Genomic DNA, 19,983 nt, shown 5'->3' with positions numbered 1-19,983 from the left:
GGCTACACGGCATTCCAAAGTTTGGTTGTTTTGCATCGACGTCAGTTGGTCTCTCTTCCACGTCAACTGTCCAACTCGGTGAATTCAGTCCCAACGAACAGTCTACAACGGTCGTGATAATTATTGAGTCACTCGATTCGATCTGGTTACGTTGCGCGGTCATGTCATCTGCCGAGGAATCGCCCGCACAGCAGGCGGCGCGTCGCCGTCGCGAACGCCGAGAAGCCAAAATCCGCGAGGGAGGAAGCGCGCGGTTGGACAAGATTACAAGCCTGAGTGGGCGACCGCCAGCAAGCGGTAGGAGCCAATTTTCGCGACGTTTGAGGATCGGTTATGAATTAAGATTGACCCATGTGTTGCTTTAGAAGATCCCTCGCCCGCCCCTCGACCGGCACCGTCGCCTGCAGAGACGACCGCCAGCGCTCCTGAACAGCCGACCCAAGCGGCGCCGAAACCGGCCGCCGTCCCTCCGCCGAGTACCGATGGCGACTCTCCCGAGAACATCCGAGCACAACAGGAGTATCTTCGTGCGCTGCTGCGGGCCCATCCGCCGCAGCAGCAGGAACAGCAGAAAGTCGAGCACGATCCGATGCTGAGGCTGCTCAGCGCGATGATGGGCGGCCTGCCGGGCGCGGAGAACACGGCACCGGGATCCGAAACGGGACCTCAGACCGGTCTGCAGCCGGATGATCTCAGTGCCGCGCTCGGTCTGCCGCCGTTCCTGTCCAAGCTGCTGCTGGGGCAAAAACGGCGGGAGCCGCCGTCACCGGAAGCGCGGCAAGCGGAATGGCGATGGCGGTTAGGCCATGCGATCTTCGCGCTGCTGGTGGGCCTCTATTCCCTGTTCATTTGGTGGTCCTCGCTGGCCACGTTTGGTAGTAATCCTCCGCCCCCTGCGACGGTGCAGAATCCCTGGACGATTCTGGTGACCGGCGAGCTTGCCCTGGGGGGTGCTCGCCTGCTCCTAGGGTCCCAGCACACGGAGCGGGGGGCTGTCGTGCAACAGACCATGCGGCATGCTGTGCAGGACCTTGGTATTTTGGTGTTTGTGATCGGGGTCCGGCAGTGGTGGACTGGAGCGGGGCAACGAGTGACTAGTGGTTAGAGAACATACAAGACTGTCTTAATCCTAATTTATGACCTGATGAATCCATAGCTTTCCGTCCCTGACAGCTGGCAGGCATCCGGTTAGCCGATGAACCTCCAAGTCCCCGTAGTCTCCGTAGTCCTCCGCGGATTTGGGAGCCTCCGGGTCGGCTGTTCTGGAATTCCCATCCAACAGCCACCGTCAAGGGACCCTGAGCCAAAAACTCTCTTTCGACCGAGGACCATATTTGGACATTGAATAGGCAAAAACGGACCAGCTGGTTGGATTGGGTAATCACTGGGCGAATTGGGTAATCACTGGGCGATATTTCTACGCCATTGGACGATTGCCGCAACCGAGGCGCTGTTTGTTCCCCAGTCGTCCGTCTCCGGGGGAAAATGCTGATTCATTCCATTCCTTTCAGGAAGGAACGCCTTAGGTAATTACCCGGTCACACTTGACCTGGTCCCCTTGCCCCTCGCTGGGGTTGGGCCCTAGCTGAGTAACCCTGGACTGCAACGTCATACTACGAATGAATCCAGACTGCTGTGGCTGCCAGTGGCTTCTTGTACTTTTTTTGCCCAGACGCCAGAGCCAGGAATTCCTCACAACCGTGCCGGCCAGGCGTTTTGTTTTTTTCATTTTTTTTTACCACGAGCAACGGAAGGGTACCGGCAACGACGGTATCGGCTGCGTCAATTACATCACCGCTTCACCGAAATTGCGCAATTATGGGCGATGGACCGGCCGTGATTCTAGACGCTTGGAAAAACTCGACGGGGGGGTAGAGTTGTTCGCTCGAATACGGAGGTAGTCGTATATATATATAGTCGACTGGAGGTACGAGGACGAAGCATGGCAATGAATACAGCGCCGCTCGTGGAGGATGAATCGTATGTAGCAATGGTTTCACCCGCAAAGCCACCCAGATTTTTGTCAGAAGTTCCTCTGCCCCTCGCCCGCTCGCATTGATCAACGGTCCCATGACACGGCTGCTCCAATCAAAAATTCCCCTGCTTTGCAACCCTGGAGTCTTTCATCTGGGGAACGCCGGAATGGGGACTTCTTAGGAATTCTTAGCGCTCCGCCTGTTAGAGCAGTTGACCCCCTCTAGCGGGAAACTAGCGAGCTCCTCCCACCCCCGAGGCCGGCCGCCTGCCCCGCCTCTCCAAACCATGAAGCTGAACGCAAAGTTTCCCCCCTCCCCTGACTGGGCTCCCGGCCAACGTCCACGGGAAAAATGTGACTTGATTGATGGGAGGAGTGGGAATTTGAAATTGCAAAACCAATCATCCGCACGCACAAGTATCCTCGGTGGACACGCTGTTCCGAATCGGGATCTTATCTCGTGCACAGTCCGGAGCAACGGAAGTTCCCGCATGGCCGGAGGTGAACCAGCCTGAGCGTAGCTCGAAAGCCGGGAACCTGTCGCGAATATATAGATTCCCCAGCAGCGTCCCCGAACCACCCACTCGCCCCTCCATCCTGTATTTTTATCCCTGTTGTTAACCTGTTCCTTAACCCTTGCGCGCTTCGTCTGACCTTCCTGTCTCTCCTCTCCCCTCCCCCGCTCTCTGTGCCCGCACGGTCATTAGGGGTGTAGCTCGTCTGTACTTCTGGACGCATCGCACAAATCGCGGTGTAGAGCACATATTCCGTATTCTTCGGTGACCCAATTGGACCGATTGAAGTCGCTTCGAGGTAGGATCAGTGACTAAAGACTGCCCTCGTGGTCAGAAGCGGGCGTTTTCCTTCCCGCCCTGGCTGGTCTTGCGGACGTGTCCATCGCTGACGGGAGCTTCAGAACTACCGGTAGCCGCGCTCGAATTTCTCAAAAAAAAAACGTCGCACAATGGCCGACGGTGACGTGGTAAGGAAAAGAATGGGAAATCCAGCATGTCGAATAACGTCGCTGACGCCAACGCGCATCATATGATCAGTCCCATCACGCCGAGACGTTCCAAGTCCCCAAAGAATTCACTGAAAACCACCCGACCCGCCCACACCTGAGCGGGTTGGAGGAGTACAAGAAGCTCTATGAGGAGTCCATTCGAGACCCGGATACCTTCTGGGCCCGGCTGGCACGCGAACTGCTCACCTTCGACAAGGACTTCCACACCACGCACTCCGGCTCATTTGAGCATGGCGACAACGCCTGGTTCCTTGGTGGCCGTCTGAACGCCTCCTATAACTGCGTCGACCGCCATGCCATCAAGAACCCCAACAAGCCGGCCATCATCTACGAGGCCGATGAGCCTGGTGAGGGCCGCACCATCACCTACGGCGAGCTGCTGCGCCAGGTCTCTCAGCTCGCCTGGGTTTTGAAGTCCCTCGGTGTGCGCAAGGGTGACACCGTCGCGATCTACCTGCCGATGATCCCGGAAGCCCTCGTGGCATTCCTGGCCTGCGTTCGTATCGGTGCCGTGCACTCGGTCGTCTTCGCGGGCTTCTCGTCTGACTCGCTGCGGGACCGCGTGCTGGATGCCAATTCCAAGGTCATCATCACCACCGACGAGGGCCGCCGCGGTGGCAAAGTCATTGGCACCAAGCGCATCGTCGATGAGGCCCTTAAGCAGTGCCCCAACGTGCGCAACGTCATCGTGTTCAAGCGCACAGGCTCCGAGGTGCCGTGGACCCAGGGCCGAGACCTCTGGTGGCACGAGGAGGTTGCGAAGTTCCCCAACTACTTGGCTCCGGAGCCCGTCGACTCGGAAGATCCGCTCTTCCTGCTTTACACCTCGGGTTCCACGGGCAAGCCGAAGGGTGTCATGCACACGACCGCCGGTTATCTGGTGGGTGCCGCTGCCACCGGCAAGTATGTGTTCGACATCCACGAGGACGACCGCTTCTTCTGCGGTGGTGACGTCGGCTGGATCACCGGCCACACTTATGTCGTCTACGCGCCCCTGCTGCTGGGTGCGACGACGGTGGTGTTCGAGAGCACGCCCGCATACCCGAACTTCTCACGCTACTGGGACGTGATCGAGCAGCATAAGGTTACGCAATTCTACGTCGCTCCGACCGCGCTACGTCTCCTCAAGCGCGCTGGCGACCAACACGTCCACCACAACATGGAGCACTTGCGCATCCTGGGCTCGGTTGGCGAGCCCATTGCCGCAGAGGTTTGGAAGTGGTACTACGAGGTTGTCGGCAAGTCGAAGTGTCAAGTCATCGACGTATGTTTTCTCTCCCCTTTTTTCCGTTCTGTTACCCGAGCTAATGTTTCTACAGACCTACTGGCAAACAGAGACGGGTTCGCACATTATCACCCCGCTGGGTGGTGTGACACCCACGAAGCCCGGCAGTGCCACCCTGCCGTTCCTCGGCATCGAGCCCGCCATCATCGACCCTGTCTCCGGCCAGGAGCTGCAGGGTAATGATGTCGAGGGTGTCCTGGCGATCAAGAAGCCGTGGCCTAGCATGGCCCGCACCGTCTGGGGTGCTCACCAGCGGTACATGGATACCTACCTCAACGTCTACAAGGGATACTACGTAAGTTGATGTCTTCCTTTCGTATGTGATGCCATACTGATTCTGGCACCAGTTCACTGGCGACGGTGCGGCTCGCGACAGCGATGGCTACTACTGGATCCGTGGCCGTGTGGATGACGTCGTCAACGTCTCTGGTCACCGTCTGTCGACGGCCGAAATCGAGGCTGCTCTCTTGGAGCACGGTAAGGCCCCATTCTTCCCCGAACGACTAACGCCTTCCCTGCTGACTCGTTTGCAGCGGCTGTTGCCGAAGCCGCCGTGGTCGGCATTGCCGATGAACTCACGGGTCAGGCCGTGAACGCGTTCGTGTCCCTCAAGCCTGGGCATGATGCCAGCGAGCAGCTGCGCAAGGACCTGATTCTGCAGGTCCGCAAGTCCATTGGACCTTTCGCCGCGCCCAAGGCTGTCTTCATTGTTGACGACCTGCCGAAGACGCGAAGTGGCAAGATCATGCGGCGGATCTTGCGAAAGATCCTTAGCGGCGAGGAGGACAGTCTGGGTGACATCTCGACGGTATGTTACTGAGTTCCCTTTTTGCCTGTGATGTGACATTCTGCTAACTCGAAACAGCTGTCGGAACCCAGTGCGGTGGAGAAGATCATCGCTGTTGTGAAGACCTCGCGCAAGTAGACGCTTTGAAACGTAATGATGATTGTACAGTTGCGACTTTTGGAAAGATCGCGTTCATGCTTGTTCGTACTACCTGTTGTGTCATGTTGGGAGGCTGGTTTAATGAAAAGGCCGATTGGACTCTGGAGTATTGTATCATTTGTTCCACTTCTCTTTAGGCGTCTAGTTCGAATATCAGCCATCTATTGCTTGTAGTTGTTTCTGTCCAAGCTACTGTCTGCTCAAGCACACCCCTCCCCCGCATATTGGCCGTGGCCAATCGACCCGGCTCGTATCCATTGATCAAGCTACCAGTCGGCTCGGCTTGAGGCGAAGCTGCATGCAGCTTGCAGCGGACCAGGAAGCTCCGTGCCACATGATTGGCCGGCACGCGCTGCTGAGTCAGCAAGTCACATGTCTTTCCTTTTCGCGGTTGGCGCGGGCTGGGGTGCTCCGAGCGGAGGCAACAAGTTGTCTGCCTGAGGCCGCAGGTCAAGCTCTCTTTCCTGACTAATCAGATTATTAAGCGACGAATCGAGCGTCACCTCGCTCGACCTCTTTTTTCTCCCTCCCAACCGCCATTGTATTTAGGCCCTCGCGCGTCTCCCCTTTATCCCCTCGTCCTCGCCGGGTCTCTGCTCTTGTTTCCTATCGCTCTTCGAGCGCGAAGCGAGGCTGTTGCTCTGTTACCCGTCTGGTATCGCGCATCTTCACCGCTCTTCGAGCGCCGTGGCGAGGTTGTTTTTCTTTGCCTGAGCTCCTGGGATATAAGGCGGCGCGTCACGATCATCGACTTCTAGGACTGCGCTTTTGCCACAAACTGCATTGGTTTCTTCTTGATTGCGTGTTTACTCTCTCTTCTTTCATATCTTCTCTGCTTTCTTTCGCGTCAGTCTCGGCATCGTCATCCCTCGTCTTTGTGACGGCAACTCTACCTTTTCTTTCTTCCCGAGTCTCGTTTGCCATCGGTTGCGAAGCATCGTCGCATATCTCAAAACACTTGAGCGAATGCATTAAGAAACAAATTGGCAACAATGTCGTTCGGTGGCTTCGGTGGCTTCGGCCAAAACAATCAGCAGCAGAGCTCGGGGTTCGGCTCTGGTGGCTTCGGAAGTTCTAACACTGGAGGTAGGTTCTACCTTTCTACATTGTCTGATTTTGTGGATGTTTCTCGTGTTGTGTGAGCTTCTGCGGCCTCGCTTCCTTGGACCTTGGCTGCCCCAATACGACCGGCGACGGGTCTCGATCAGGTCTTAGAGTCCAAGGGGGCCCGGGTGGCAAGCTGGATGTTTTGCTGGTTGTTCGATTTCGCACTATTCTTTTGTGGCCGTACAATGGAACACGCCCAGCTGTGATCAGTTGTCTGATAACGCTGTCTCCTGTCGCGTATAGGCTTTGGATCGACCGGTTTCGGTTCCAACACTGGAGGTGGTTTCGGTAATACCTCTAGCGGTTTTGGCTCCGGTATGTTTCGATCAATCGCCCATCTCTCTCTCTTGACACTCTCTGTCTTTACTACTGGGCCACCGTACTGGTCAAAATGAGATTGCTGGAGATGTTGACCAACAAGAACCCCGGTTCTCTGGCAACCTTACTTTCCGGGCCGCTGACTACGCGTTTTGGAGCAGCCGTTCCTGGGAATGCGAGGAACCGCGGAAGCTCTTGCGCGGCCGGGGCCTTTGCCTCAACTTGCGCCATGACATTTTGATAATTGGAAAACAGTTGCTGACAACTTGCTTTAGGATTCGGATCAAATCAAACATCGCTGTTCGGCAGTAATCAGAATCGGACCGGTTTCGGCTCGACTTCGACGAGCGGGGGCAGTTTGTTCGGGGGTAACACTGCGACTTCTGGAGGCTCCGGGTTCGGCGGCTTCGGCTCGGGCGGCTTCGGCAGCAACACCACGGGCGGTGGTTTTGGGAGCAAGCCGAGCGGCTTTGGAACCGGTACTAGTACTGGCTTCGGCTCGGGAACCGGTTTTGGATCCTCGGGGACGACAGGTTTCGGCGGTACAGGAACCGCTTTCAACAACGCCATCCCCCAGTCTGATGGCACTGCTAGCACTCCCTTCAACCCCGTAAGCGAAAAAGATGCCGGCTCCACCGTGACCAGTGTATACCAGAGTATTTCGTACATGCAGCCGTATCAACGTTACTCTTTTGAGGAGCTGCGCCTTGGTGACTACAATCATGGTCGCCGATACGGCAATGCTAGCGGACAGCCCGGTGCCTTTGGAACCTCTGCTTTTGGTAGCACTGGATTCGGTACCAGCTCCGGCTTTGGCTCTGGTGGTTTTGGCACTACCTCTAGTGCTCCCTCTGGTTTCGGTACCCAGCAACAAACAGCAGGTGGTTTCGGTTCGACCTCGACTTCGACCACGTTGTTCGGACAGAACAAGCCCGCTACTTCCGTTTTCGGCGGCACGTCTACTAGCACCCAACCGAGTCTGTTCGGCGGAAACACCGCTACCTCGGGCGGTTTTGGCAGCAACACTGGCACTAGTGGCTTCGGGTCGGGAACTTCGCTGTTTGGCGGTAATCAACAGCAACAGCAGAACAAGGGTCTGTTCGGTAGCGGCACCACGAGTGGCTTTGGTTCCGGTGGATTTGGCACCAACACCAGCACCGGCACCAGCGGATTCGGAACCACAACTACTTCAACGCCCTTCGGCCAGCAGCAACAACAAACAGGTGGATTTGGTGGCTTCGGCACGCAGAATCAAAATCAGAATCAAAACAAGCCTTTGTTTGGCGGCACCGGCACTCAACAGCAAACGGGAGGCAGCCTTTTTGGAGGCACCAATACTGGCAGTTCTCTATTTGGCCAGAACAATCAGCAACAGCAAAACCAGCAGCAGGGCACCGGGTCAATTTTCGGCGGGCAGCAGCAACAGCAAAAGCCTGGACTGTTTGGTGGTGGCCTGGGCTCGACCACCACCACGGGCACGTCTACTTTTGGTGGCTTTGGCACTCAGAACAATCAGACTGGAACTTCGTCCCTCTTTGGCAGCACTCAAAACCAACAGCAGCAACAACAGCAGCAGAAGCCTAGCCTGTTCGGTGGTAGTTCGCTATTCGGGTCCAGCACGACGAATCAAACCGGCACCTCCCTCTTTGGAGGTCAGAACCAGCAACAGCAAGGCGGCGGTCTTGGCGGCGGTAGCATTTTCGGGGGCCTTCAACAGAATCAACAGCAGCAAACGCAGCCTCAGCAGCAGCAGGCGCAACAGCAGCAGCCGGCTCCTGGGAGCTTCCAGGCGTCGTTGCTGGAAGGCAATCCCTACGGCAGCCAGTCCATCTTCTCTGGACTGCCGGCTCCAAACGCCCCCAGCCCCGGTCCCTTGGCCACGCCGCTGTCTGCGAGCATGAAGCAGAAGCAGCGAACGCCATTGCCTATCCACAAGATCACGCCGAACGCCGCCAACCGTCTCATCACCCCGCCTCGCCGTCAGGGATATGGTTTCTCGTACTCAACCTACGGCACACCTACGAGCGCGTCAAGCGCGTCCTCTTTGAACGGAAGCCTTTTGGGTGCCAGCACCCTGCGCGGTGGAAGTGCGACTGGCAGCTTTGGACGCAGCTTCGGCAAGAGCTTCTCCACTAGCAGTCTGCGCAAGTCGTTTGAGCCCGAGAGTGACAGTGTGCTCGCTCCCGGCGCTCTGAACAACTCGTCGCGATACAACGGCAGCAACCTGAAACGCCTGACTATCGATCGCACTCTGCGGACCGACCTTTTCCAGCGGCCGTCCGCCTCACCTGCCGCCATCACCAACGGCGAGGAGTCCGCACAGACGCCTGATAAATCCAAGAAACGCGTCAGCTTCGATTCCTCCACCAATGGCGCCCTGGTCCGGACTGAGAGCGAGAGCCCAACGCCGACGGCGGAGGAGCTGGGCTTCCTACGATCCATCCGCAAAGAGACACCAAAGACACCCAATGGAGTCAACGGCACTGCTCAGCCGGAGATGGAGCAAGTCCGGGGCAACGAATTGGCCACGGTTCCCGAGAACGGCGAAGCGACTCCGAATGGCGTCGAGAGCCCGCCCGTGGTCCCCTCGAAAGACCCCCAGCCTGGCGAATACTGGATGAAGCCGTCGCGTGCCGAGCTGGCGAAAATGAGCCGCGAGCAGTTGAAGCGTGTTGAGGGCTTCACAGTTGGCCGTCACTCTTGCGGGCAAGTCACGTTTGACCGGCCCGTGGACTTGACCACTGTCGACTTGGACAAGATTCTCGGCGGAATTGTGCAGATCTCGGTGCGGTCCATCACCGTCTACCCCGACGAGGCCCAGAAGCCGCCGCTCGGCAAGGGTCTCAACGTGCCGTCGACGCTGCGGATCGAGAACTCTTGGCCTCGCGGCCGTGACCGGAAGGCACCGACCAACGTGACCAGCGGTCCTCTGTTTGACAAGCACATTGACCGTCTCCGCAAGGTCACCAACACCGAGTTCGTGAGCTACGAGAAGCAGACGGGCGTCTGGACTTTCCGCGTGCCTCATTTCACCACGTACGGGCTGGACTATGAGGACGAAGAAGGTGAGAGCATGAACCAAAGCACGCTAAGTGCGGGTCCTGACACTCCGACTCCCAAGCCTGAGCTCTCCGGTCGCCAGTCTTCCGATAACACCTTCACGTCCGATCTGGACGTGAGCTTCTCGATTGACGATTCCTTTGTCGGGTCCAACGCCGGGGTGGAGGACGACACGTTCGAGTTCAAGAAACGCAAGATTCAGGTGCCCGGTGCGATCGAAGACGAGGACATGGGGGCGGAAGATCAGGGGTCTTTTTTAGAGGATGGCTCCGCGGGTTCAACTGAGCGCGGCGGTGATACGGAGAGCCAGTCGGAAGTTGGACCGGATGAGGACACGGAGATGGAGATTGCGGGCTCCTTTCCGAGTGCTCCTCGTCCCACCGCGGAGCAGGATGACACCACCCGCAGTGCGCTCAACTCTCGTCGCTTTGGGACGCCCACCAAGCCCCGTCTGGACCTCAGCGGCGATTGGGCAGAGCAGCTGCAGCGCACCATCAGCCCAAGGAAGCAAGACCGGGATGCTTTGCGTCAGAGGCAGGCCGAGGTCTTTGCAGACCGCGATGAGGAGGAAGAGGATCATGGCGAACAACGCCCTACGTCAGCACGTGGACCAAAGACATTTACGACCAGCATTGACTTGATGAATTCCTTGTTTGCGCAGTCCCCGATGAAGGTTGGAAAGTCGCCGAAGAAACAAAAGGGACAGAAAAAGAATCTCGAGGTTTGTCCCCCTTCGAACGTGTTGTCTACTGCCTGTATCTAGGTTTCTTCTCTTAGGCTAGCACCCGAAATTGAATGAGTTTTTGACTAAACAATGTGTTCTCTACAGTGGCCGTATTCGAAGACGCCCAAGACCTTCGCTAGTAGTACCAACCAACTGAGCGGAAACGACGTCATCTTCCACCAGACTCGCAAGCCTCGATGGGGACCGGCCGATTCGCTGATCACGATCAATGAAGACCCGATGAGTCGACGGGAGGTGTCTGGCGGACCGTGGGAGAAGCGTACCGTATATGATGAAGTTGAAGTGCGCGAATTTGGCACAGACCCAGAGTCAACTGATGTCTTGGAAGCCCATCGGCGGCAGACCGTTGTCCGTGTTGTCGATAGCGTGCCCTACGCTCGCTACACCAAGCCTGATTTCCGGTCGTTCATCCAGCTTGCCAACGGACCGTCAGGGAAGGTTGAGAATGAGCGCCAGATCTGGCAATTGGTGGAACTGCTGTTCAACGATGATATCGAGGATGACATTTCTGCCGGCGTGCCCGCGGCGCTGCGGAAGAAGTTACTCCATCGGATCAAGAAAGACCGCCTGAGTCGGCTTCTGGAGAGCATCATTCGGCAGAAGCACGCACAGGCGCTGGAGGACGCGACTACTGCCGAGGAGCGTGCATTCCTCCTGCTGACCTTTCATCGGACGGAGGATGCGTGTAAGACGTTGGTGGAGAGTGGCAATCTGCACCTGGCCACGCTAATTGCGCAGATTGGCCGTGACGAGACCACCCGCCAGGATATGCAGACGCAAATCGGCATGTGGCGAGAGCACAAAGTGTACTCTGAGATCAGTGAGCCGATCCGAGCGCTGTACGAGCTCCTCGCTGGTAATGCGTTGCGCAGCGAGGGGCGTCCGACTGGTGCGGTGGAGGACCGGGCGTCTACTTTTTACTTGTCGGAGCGGTTCAATCTGGATTGGTTCCAGGCCTTTGGGCTGCGGCTCTGGTATGGCATTTCGGACAACGAGCCCATCGAGGCGGCGGTGAAGAAATTCGCAGAGGACTTGGCTGAGAACGATGAGCCTGCGTATCCTTTCCCGCCGCATTTGGAGGCTGATCGCGCGACGCTGCGTGGAAATCCGAACGCACGAGAGCGCGAGTCGCCATTGTGGGTGTTGCTCAAAGTGTACGCCGCGAGCATGAACGCCGGGTCGAAGGTTGAGCTGCCGGGCTCGTTGCTCCCGGAGGCTGTGAGCGGCGGCAACCGTCTCTCGAGCCGATTGTCCTTCCAGCTGCACCAGGTGCTCACTGCGATCGCGGGTGACTCCCTCTCCGTCGACCAGACACGGGCGGACCAGCTGACATGGAACTACGCTTGGGAGCTCATCGGGCACGGACAAATGGAGCCCGCTCTTTTCGTACTACTGCACCTCTCGCGGGCCGTTGACCGGGAGCGCGGCATCAAGGAAGCACTGGCACACTTTGCCGCGCAGCTCCCAGAACCCCAAACAGTAGACGGCACGCAGCCCGATGCCGCCTGGGAATTCCTCACCCGCGACCTGCAAATCCCCGAGTCCTGGATCTGGGTTGCCAAGGCTCTCCGGGCGCGTGCAGACAGCGATGCCGCACACGAAGTGGACTACCTCATCCGAGCCAAGAACTGGAACGAAGCCCACAGCACCTTCTGCCGCACAGTCGCTCCCCGGACAGTGCTGGAGCAGGACTACGCCACCCTGCGACAGCTCCTCGCCGGGTTCGGCGACTCGCCAGAACGCAAAGTCCGCGGATGGGCCAACGGCGGCGCCATCTACGTCGACTTTTTGCGCCTTGTCTCCACCTATTCTGCCCCTTCCTCTACTTCCAACAAACCTGGCAACGGCAATGGCAGCACCGACCGTCGTCGCGAGCGCGCCAGTCTACGTCGTCTCGTGCACGCCCTGGCCGCCGTCGGCGAGCGGATCAAGCAGCAACCTGCCACCGACACGGAGGGGTTGTACGAGCGGGTAGCCTTCTTGGAAATGAGTCGAATGGTGGCGCAGTGGTGTGCAAGCGATGAGCATGTAAGTTTCATTCCAAATTCCCTTCACTCTACATTGCTCGTATATACTGACAATCGTTTAGGGCATCGAACTCTCTGCAATCCTGAATCTACCATTAACCGATGACGCTCGCATCGCGCAGACGGCAGCGATCAGTCGGCAGTATTACCAAATTGTTATGGCGGGGGCATCATAGCCGATTCTTTTTTTTTTTATCGTAATTTGAGACTGATCCTTCGATTCATTCTTGTGTGTATTGAGTGTGGATGATTGATTGAGCTGAGATTCATTTTTGTTTGCTTTGCTTTTTAGCCTTAGCGTTGAATGCACAATCGTTTTATTTCTACATGGTTTCTACTAGTAGTTTTAAAGGAAATTCATTGACTGTACAATGACAAGACTCTTTTAGTACAGTAAGATACAAAAAAAATACCTCTAGAATAGAGAGAGAGAATGAGAAGAACTAAATTACTGCCCTGGAGCAATCAACTTCCCCTCATCCCTCGAACCCGGCGCCCATCCACCGGCAAACGCCTGCTTCCCACCATGTTCCTCCTCGTACTTCTTAATCCTGGCCTCCAACTCTGGACGGAAATGGCGGATAAGACCCTGGATGGGCCAGGCAAAAGCCTCACCCAGCGCGCAGATGGTGTGGCCTTCGACCTGCTTGGTGAGCTCCTGCAGCATGTCGATTTCCCGCGAGCGGGCCTGGCCCTTCTCCAGACGGGCCATGATCTGCTGCGTCCATTTGCTGCCCTCACGGCAAGGCGTGCACTGGCCACAGCTCTCGTGGCGGTAGAATTTGGAGAGACGGGAGATGGCGCGGACGACGTCGGTGGACTTGTCCATGACGATGACGGCGGCGGTTCCCAGGCCGCTTTGCACGTCCTTGAGCGCGTCAAAGTCCATCAGCACGTCGTCGCAGATGTGCTTGGGAAGGATCGGGGTCGAGGAACCGCCCGGGATGACGGCAAGGAGGTTGTCCCAGCCGCCACGGACGCCGCCGCAGTGTCGCTCAATCAGCTCCCGCAGCGGGATCGACATTTCTTCCTCGACAGTGCATGGGTTGTTGACGTGGCCCGAGATGCAGAAGAGCTTGGTGCCCGAGTTGCGCTCCCGGCCAAAGCTCGCGAACCAGCTGGCGCCGCGACGCATGATCGTCGGCACGACCGCAACCGTCTCCACGTTCGTCACCGTGCTGGGGCAGCCGAACAGACCGACAGCAGCAGGGAACGGAGGCTTCAACCGCGGCTTGCCAGCCTTGCCCTCCAGCGACTCGATCAGCGATGTCTCCTCTCCGCAGACGTACGCACCCGCACCCCGGTGCAGGTACACGTCAAAGTCGTACCCGGACCCGCACGCGTTCTTTCCAATCAGGCCGGCCTGGTACGCCTCGTTGATCGCCCGCTGCAGAACGGTCGCCTCCTGGTAAAACTCTCCGCGGATGTAAATGTACGCAGCGTTGGCATTCATCGCCCGGCCGACAACCAGGCAGCCCTCGACCAGCTTATGCGGGTCCTTGCGCATAATCTCCCGATCCTTGCATGTGCCGGGCTCGCCCTCGTCTGCATTGACAACGAGATACCGCGGCCGGGGATCCTTGTCCCAGTCTTTGAAGTTCATAAACGACTACCCTCTGTTATCATTGAGGCCAAGTAGCGAATTCGAGAACACTCACGTATTTCAGGCCCGAGGGGAAACCAGCACCTCCTCGGCCACGGAGCCCAGAGGCTTTGATCTCAGAAATGAGCTACAGAACTAGCGTCAGTAGAATGTCCGAATTGGCCGTCCCAACGTATACCCACCCAATCATGCCCCTTCAGGATAATATCCTTGGTCCGATACCAATCGCCATACTTCATAGCCGTCTTCAGGTCCGGCTCATGATGCCCGTAGAGATTGGTGAAGATACGGTCTTGATCCTTTAGTCCACCGTATGACCGCTTCTTGGGCGCGGCGCCATCCTGCACGGTAGCGAAGGAGCGGGTAGTCTGGCGGGCGGCGGCGGCGGTCGGTGCGAAAGCCCGCGACGACAATTGCACCAGAGACGGTGCCGACGGAACCGTCGCTCGCGATATCATTTTGGAATTGAGAAGCGCTCAACAGGAGCGAACGGCGAGAGGGGTGCGAGAACTCGCTTGGCGGAACTGTTTGAAGATGGCGCTGGGCTCTTTCCGACGAGGACGTTCCGGGCTGGATGATTTTGGTGCTGCGCTGATTGGTCAGAGATTCGTCACGTGATATGTTTGTTTTACGCTTATGTAATGCGTTCTTGGCATTTAACAAACTAGGCTCTTCTTCTCGTAGCAATCTGTTCGTCATGCGATAGTAAGAGATGGCTGAAACGGATATATCCAGGCCGGCGGACCAGGCGTCGGCAGCTGCAGACCTGGAGAAGCAGCAATATGTCGCCCCTGCCTGTCCAACTCGCGATCGACTTGGGCCGCAGTCCGCGTTCAAAAGCCTCGGGCTGCTCGACCGCTTCCTCGCAGTATGGATCCTGTTGGCCATGGCAATTGGCATTATCTTGGGCAATTTCGTTCCGGACATGCAGCGTGCGCTGGATCGGGGGAAGTTGGTGGGTGTATCTGTTCCAATTGGTGCATGGAAGCCTCTCAAGTGCTGCGGTTATGATACTGACCGATTCCAGCTATCGGCCTCTTGGTCATGATGTATCCGATTCTCTGCAAAGTCCGGTATGAGGCTTTGCATGAGATCTTTCAAATTCGGCGCGTGTGGGTGCAGATTGGGTTCAGCCTTGTAGTAAACTGGATCATTGCGCCGTTCTTCATGGTACTTCCATAGCCCTCGTGTAGAGACTTGATATCTGACGGTAACTGTTCAGCTCGCATTAGCATGGGCCTTTCTCCCCGATGAACCAGAGCTACGAGCTGGTCTCATCATCGTCGGGCTAGCTCGCTGCATTGCCATGGTAAATCCTCCCACGATTATATTCATCAGACATCAAGCTAAACTGCTGGACAGGTCCTTATTTGGACCGGCCTTGCCGGCGGTGACAATGAATACTGCGCAATCCTCGTCGCAATCAACTCCCTCCTACAAATGGTCCTTTTCGCTCCCTTGGCCGTCTTTTTCTTGGACGTCATCAGCGGGGACAACTCCCCGGGCTTCTCCTATGCCCTCGTCGCAAAAAGCGTCGGCGTCTTCCTGGGGATCCCCATGGGGGCCGCGGTCCTCACCCGCACGGTACTCCGGCACCGACTTGTCCTCGGGCCGCGGCTCTACGATGGTCGCTTCATCTCACTTATCAGCCCTTTATCCCTCATCGGGTTATTATTCACCATCATCGTGCTCTTCGCTGCCCAGGGCAAACAGGTCGTTCATCAGATCGTCTCCGTGGTGCGCGTCGCGGCGCCGCTTGCCGTCTACTTTGCCGTTATTTTTGCCGTCACGCTTTTCGTGACGTATCGGTTAGGGTTTGACTATCCCGTGGCGGCAACCCAGAGCTTCACCGCCGCAAGTAATAATTTTGAGTTGGCGATTGCAGTGGCCATTGCCACGTTTGGCGAGAATAGTGATCAGGCGCTGGCGGCGACGGTGGGACCATTAATTGAGGTCCCGACGTTGCTGGGGTTGGTGTATGTTGCAAGATTTGTAGCGAGGAGGGTGGGTTGGAAGGAAGGATTGGTTCTGTAAGACACATGGATTTCGGGCTAATGGTGGGTTTCTTGGTACATATATAGACTTGTGAGAATAGACTGCATTGCTATCATGTATGCAAGTTGCGACACAGCCCTCGACCATCATCGTCCCGCCCTTCAGCCATCCATATTCCCATACGTTCATTGCATCAGCTATTGTACACAGTGCATGCATGCATAGATAGAACCGCAGCTACAGGCAGGATGGTATCATGGCATATAGATAGTATATGTGGCACCGCAGATCCGACCAAGCTCACCAAAGCCATCATCATCTCATCACATCGCCTACAACAAACAAAGCGAGTATTAGGGTTCAGAACTGAATACTCATGCTTCGTATGCAGACTGGCGGAGAAGTTATACACCTTGAGAAGAAGAAGTGGTTGGTGTCTTCTTCCCCGGTACTTGGATTTCCACCAGTCCTTCCTCTTCTTCTCCATCGCTGCTGTCTTCGGCCTCGTCGTCGAGGAACGAATGGCTCGAGTCCTTGCTGTAGGACCGCCCCAGTCCTCCGTATCGTCCGGGCCCGAAGAAACTTGAGTACCCCAGCGACTCGTTGATGATGGCTTCCTCCTCTTCGTCGGAATCCATCACCTCGGATCCCATACTGGGGCCGACCATCTCGCCCATCTCCTCATCGTCATCATCAATCTCCAATGGAATCCGCTCCTTGCGCGGCTTCGCCTGCGGGATCTCATGGCCCGCACTGTCAGAGGAATTGGACGGCGACTCCGGCGGGGTGAAACCTGTGCGTGGGAAGGTCGGCGACGACACCGCGTCGGGACCGAAATCTGTTGATGGGAAGCTCGGCGATGAATCTCCTTCATCTTCAACCCCCGCAATGATGAACGGATTCGATTGCCATTGTTCATCATCGCCCTGCCCTTGGCTCGCGGAGTTTTGCTGTGACGATTCCGCCTGCGACTGATGGAGCGCCAAACGGGCAGCCAGCTGGCGGCGGGCGCGCGATGGCCCGCTCGCCGGGTTAGGGGGCGGCGGTAGGATTGGGATGGCTTGGCTTGAGTTGTCGTCCTAAAGCAGGCACCGTTAATATCGCGCGAAGCAAGCAGTGAGCTTGAACCCGGTCGTTTACTCACATTATCTGAACCGCCCTCTGCGGTATTGTCATTCGCGCCTCTGGCTTCTTCATCATCATGATCTTCCATATCTTCATCCTCATCATCACTCGAGCTCCCAAATCCACTCAACATGGAGTTGCTGCCGCCTCCAAATGCGCCGCTGGACACACTACCATAGTTCATATAATCGAAACCCTCAAAACCACCGCCACTACCACCATTTAATCCTGCGTTCGCAAGCGCGGTCGAGCCGGTCAGACCCTGCGATGTGCTAAGACCTGAATCTCTTTCCGGCCTCTCTCCGCCGAGAACAGCATTATCTCGTTCGCGAGTCTCCGACAGAGTGTGCTCGACATAGTGAACCCAGTCCGGCTGGAGAACCCTGTCCATGACCGCCTGCGACAAGACCTCGGGAGGATGACGGCCAGTGAACTTGACAACTTCCTCCGCGATGAGAGTAAGATGACCCATGTAACCAAGCCGCATGTTCTTGTTAGTTTGCGCTTCATCGCTCCGCCGTTGGCCCTCCACAATTTGCTCTGTTATCCTGCCCGTGACAAATACATCAATGGCCAGTGATCGGTTGAAGCCTCGGTCGATGGGCCCATTGAACACTTGCTGTACAACATCATAGACCACATTGTGGAGAAAGTTATTCCACGGGAAGCGAAAGAAAAAGTCCTTTAACCACAGATGTCAGTCTTTGTCTGTAAATGATAACTTTGGAGCGAAACAACTCACCAGAATCGTAGGAACAACTTTGTGTTCGATAAACATGATCTTCAAGTAATCGCCAACTACGGGTTCGCCATTTGCCTCGTACTGGATTTCGGGCGTAAACTCGCCGATAGTTGGCACTTCGGACCCTTCGGCCGGCGGTACATCGCCCGAGGCCTGGAGAACTTGGTCCGCAGGCACTGGTGCTTGAGAACTCAGGTTCTCATCAGCACGAGCATCCGCCGGTGTTGTATCCTGACCCCGAGGGCCCTGCTCATCATTGTTGATTTTGATCTGACCGACCTTGTCCGTCAATGCGGACGCCGCATGGCTGATCATATCTGATGTTTGTTGAGTGGCAACGCCACTCGATGCGGAGTGCTCCGCCTGCGCTCCTTCGGTGGTCGACGAAATTGGTGAATCCTGATGTTGCTTGGATGTTTGAACGTCTGCGGGTTTCTCTTGCCGTACCGTCACGTCCGCCGCTGGCTCGGCAGCGTTCGTGGCACCCACGAGAGTCCCAGACGATCCAACATCCTCAAATCCATCATCATCCCCAGTAGCACCGTGTGGTCGTGACTGACCTTGACCATTTTCGAAACCGGCAGATCCGCCGAGATCAACGCCGGACTCATCTTGTGAAGCACCGAGAACACCCTCAGCTTGCAGCCGTTCACGCTCAGCATCCCGCCTTCGAATGTATTCCTCGCTCCCAACCTCGTTCAAGAGGCGCATGTTACTACAGTGCAGAAGCTCTGCCAGGAGCTCGCACGTCTTGAATCGATCGAAGCTCAATGGCTCAATCTTGGTGCCCCAGGTGGAGTTGAAAACTGGCCGGTCAACGAGCTTGACCTTGCCGTTTTCGACAACGGAGTGTTTGGGACTCAGCATGAGAGCCATAAAATCCGGGATGCGATCCGAGAACTTCCGCAGCAGCGTGCCCAGATAGATCGGATCATATGGGGTGGGAGGCGCGTCGGGCCCGCCGACGTTCTCCGGGTCGTAGTCAGAGTTGTTCTTCCGAATCACCTCAATAACGATGCCCACGCCGACAGTCAGTGAATTGCCTCCCTGCAGCATATACCCGATCAGCTGTTCGACACAAGCTGCCGATACCAGCTGCCGAGTAAGATTGTTTGGTCCGATGCACGTTTCATCGTTTTGGGTGGCATTTGCGGAAATGGTGATGATGGCTTTGAGAAAATCACCAGCGGAGGTCTGCACCGATGCTGGATGTTCCGGTGCGAGATAAGACAAGAGAATCGGTATCAGATTCTCCTTCTTCAGCCACTGCAATCCAAGGAGTCAGCAGTCTGACGTGTACTATGTCCAAGAAACTTACGTCAACAATGCCCTGGCCACCTTCGACTTTCTCAAGGGTGATAATCTTCAAGAGCAAGTCCATAATCATGGGGTTGTCGACATGCTGGAGGATGGCTGGGACAATGCCATCCAACGACTTGAAAAAGTCCAGCATTTGCTTGGTCTTCTTCTCGAAGAGGACCTCATTTACTTTCGTAAAATAGCCGGACTGACGGGAATTCAAGGGAGCCGGTCGTCGCACGAAGCTCCAGAAGTTGCGGAGATCGTCCTGATTGAGCAAGATGGACTCGATGATGGACCAAGTCTCGGAGGACAGGATTTCGCAGGCGACATATGCATAAGTTGATCGCTGTTCCTCGGCTTTTTCCTTGTCTTCCGGTTTCAGGATCTCCTCCGGCGGCTCTCCTGCAGTGTCTGTGGAGCCAGATTTCCCTGCAGGGGCCTTTTTCTGGTCCTCTTCTTCTTCCTCCTCAAACTCATTCTCTTCAAATAGAGGCGGGGCAATCACATATTCCATCAATCGTTTCAAAATGTGATCCTCCCGAAGAAATTCAATGAGTTTGGTATTATGCTGGCTGAGCTCCGAGATGAGCTCGGGCTCGTTCAGCAGTTCCTCTAAGGTGACATCGGGCTTGTCGAGGAGAGTATCGATCGTAGAGATATTTGCGTAACCTCCGAAGCGCCAGAACATGATGAATCAACCAAGTGATAAATGGGATATAAGAAAAGCAT

General features: G+C 56.3%; 6 protein-coding genes across 6 annotated transcripts; 4 read left to right on the top strand and 2 right to left on the bottom strand.

Moving 5' to 3' along the window:
- Positions 1-161: 161 nt before the first annotated feature.
- On the top strand, positions 162-1,105 carry VTN49DRAFT_627 (uncharacterized protein; the record flags this gene model as incomplete). The annotated part of the gene is made up of 2 exons (XM_069414419.1): positions 162-297; positions 366-1,105. The coding sequence occupies 2 exons, from the start codon at positions 162-164 to the stop codon at positions 1,103-1,105; spliced, it is 876 nt and encodes a 291-aa protein (XP_069270987.1).
- Positions 1,106-2,939: 1,834 nt separating this feature from the next.
- Positions 2,940-5,209, top strand: VTN49DRAFT_626 (uncharacterized protein; the record flags this gene model as incomplete). The annotated part of the gene is made up of 6 exons (XM_069414408.1): positions 2,940-2,957; positions 3,028-4,263; positions 4,319-4,579; positions 4,632-4,761; positions 4,818-5,092; positions 5,150-5,209. The coding sequence occupies 6 exons, from the start codon at positions 2,940-2,942 to the stop codon at positions 5,207-5,209; spliced, it is 1,980 nt and encodes a 659-aa protein (XP_069270986.1).
- Positions 5,210-6,222: 1,013 nt separating this feature from the next.
- VTN49DRAFT_625 (uncharacterized protein) lies at positions 6,223-12,663 on the top strand (the record flags this gene model as incomplete). Its single annotated transcript, XM_069414397.1, has 5 exons — positions 6,223-6,316; positions 6,581-6,652; positions 6,931-10,436; positions 10,545-12,488; positions 12,550-12,663. The coding sequence occupies 5 exons, from the start codon at positions 6,223-6,225 to the stop codon at positions 12,661-12,663; spliced, it is 5,730 nt and encodes a 1,909-aa protein (XP_069270985.1).
- Positions 12,664-12,935: 272 nt separating this feature from the next.
- Positions 12,936-14,548, bottom strand: VTN49DRAFT_624 (uncharacterized protein; the record flags this gene model as incomplete). The annotated part of the gene is made up of 3 exons (XM_069414386.1): positions 12,936-14,096; positions 14,146-14,217; positions 14,273-14,548. 3 exons carry the CDS (start codon positions 14,546-14,548, stop codon positions 12,936-12,938), a joined length of 1,509 nt encoding a protein of 502 aa, XP_069270984.1.
- A 254-nt stretch (positions 14,549-14,802) lies between these two features.
- VTN49DRAFT_623 (uncharacterized protein) lies at positions 14,803-16,124 on the top strand (the record flags this gene model as incomplete). The annotated part of the gene is made up of 4 exons (XM_069414375.1): positions 14,803-15,067; positions 15,118-15,260; positions 15,313-15,399; positions 15,453-16,124. 4 exons carry the CDS (start codon positions 14,803-14,805, stop codon positions 16,122-16,124), a joined length of 1,167 nt encoding a protein of 388 aa, XP_069270983.1.
- Positions 16,125-16,489: 365 nt separating this feature from the next.
- On the bottom strand, positions 16,490-19,942 carry VTN49DRAFT_622 (uncharacterized protein; the record flags this gene model as incomplete). The annotated part of the gene is made up of 4 exons (XM_069414364.1): positions 16,490-17,164; positions 17,230-17,892; positions 17,953-19,218; positions 19,271-19,942. The coding sequence occupies 4 exons, from the start codon at positions 19,940-19,942 to the stop codon at positions 16,490-16,492; spliced, it is 3,276 nt and encodes a 1,091-aa protein (XP_069270982.1).
- Between the last annotated feature and the right edge of the window lie 41 nt (positions 19,943-19,983).

The sequence above is a fragment of the Thermomyces lanuginosus genome (assembly GCF_041956635.1).
Source record: "Thermomyces lanuginosus strain ATCC 200065 unplaced genomic scaffold VTN49scaffold_19, whole genome shotgun sequence".
Taxonomy (NCBI): Eukaryota; Fungi; Ascomycota; class Eurotiomycetes; order Eurotiales; family Trichocomaceae; genus Thermomyces; species Thermomyces lanuginosus.
This window is presented reverse-complemented; position numbering and strand designations above follow the sequence as displayed.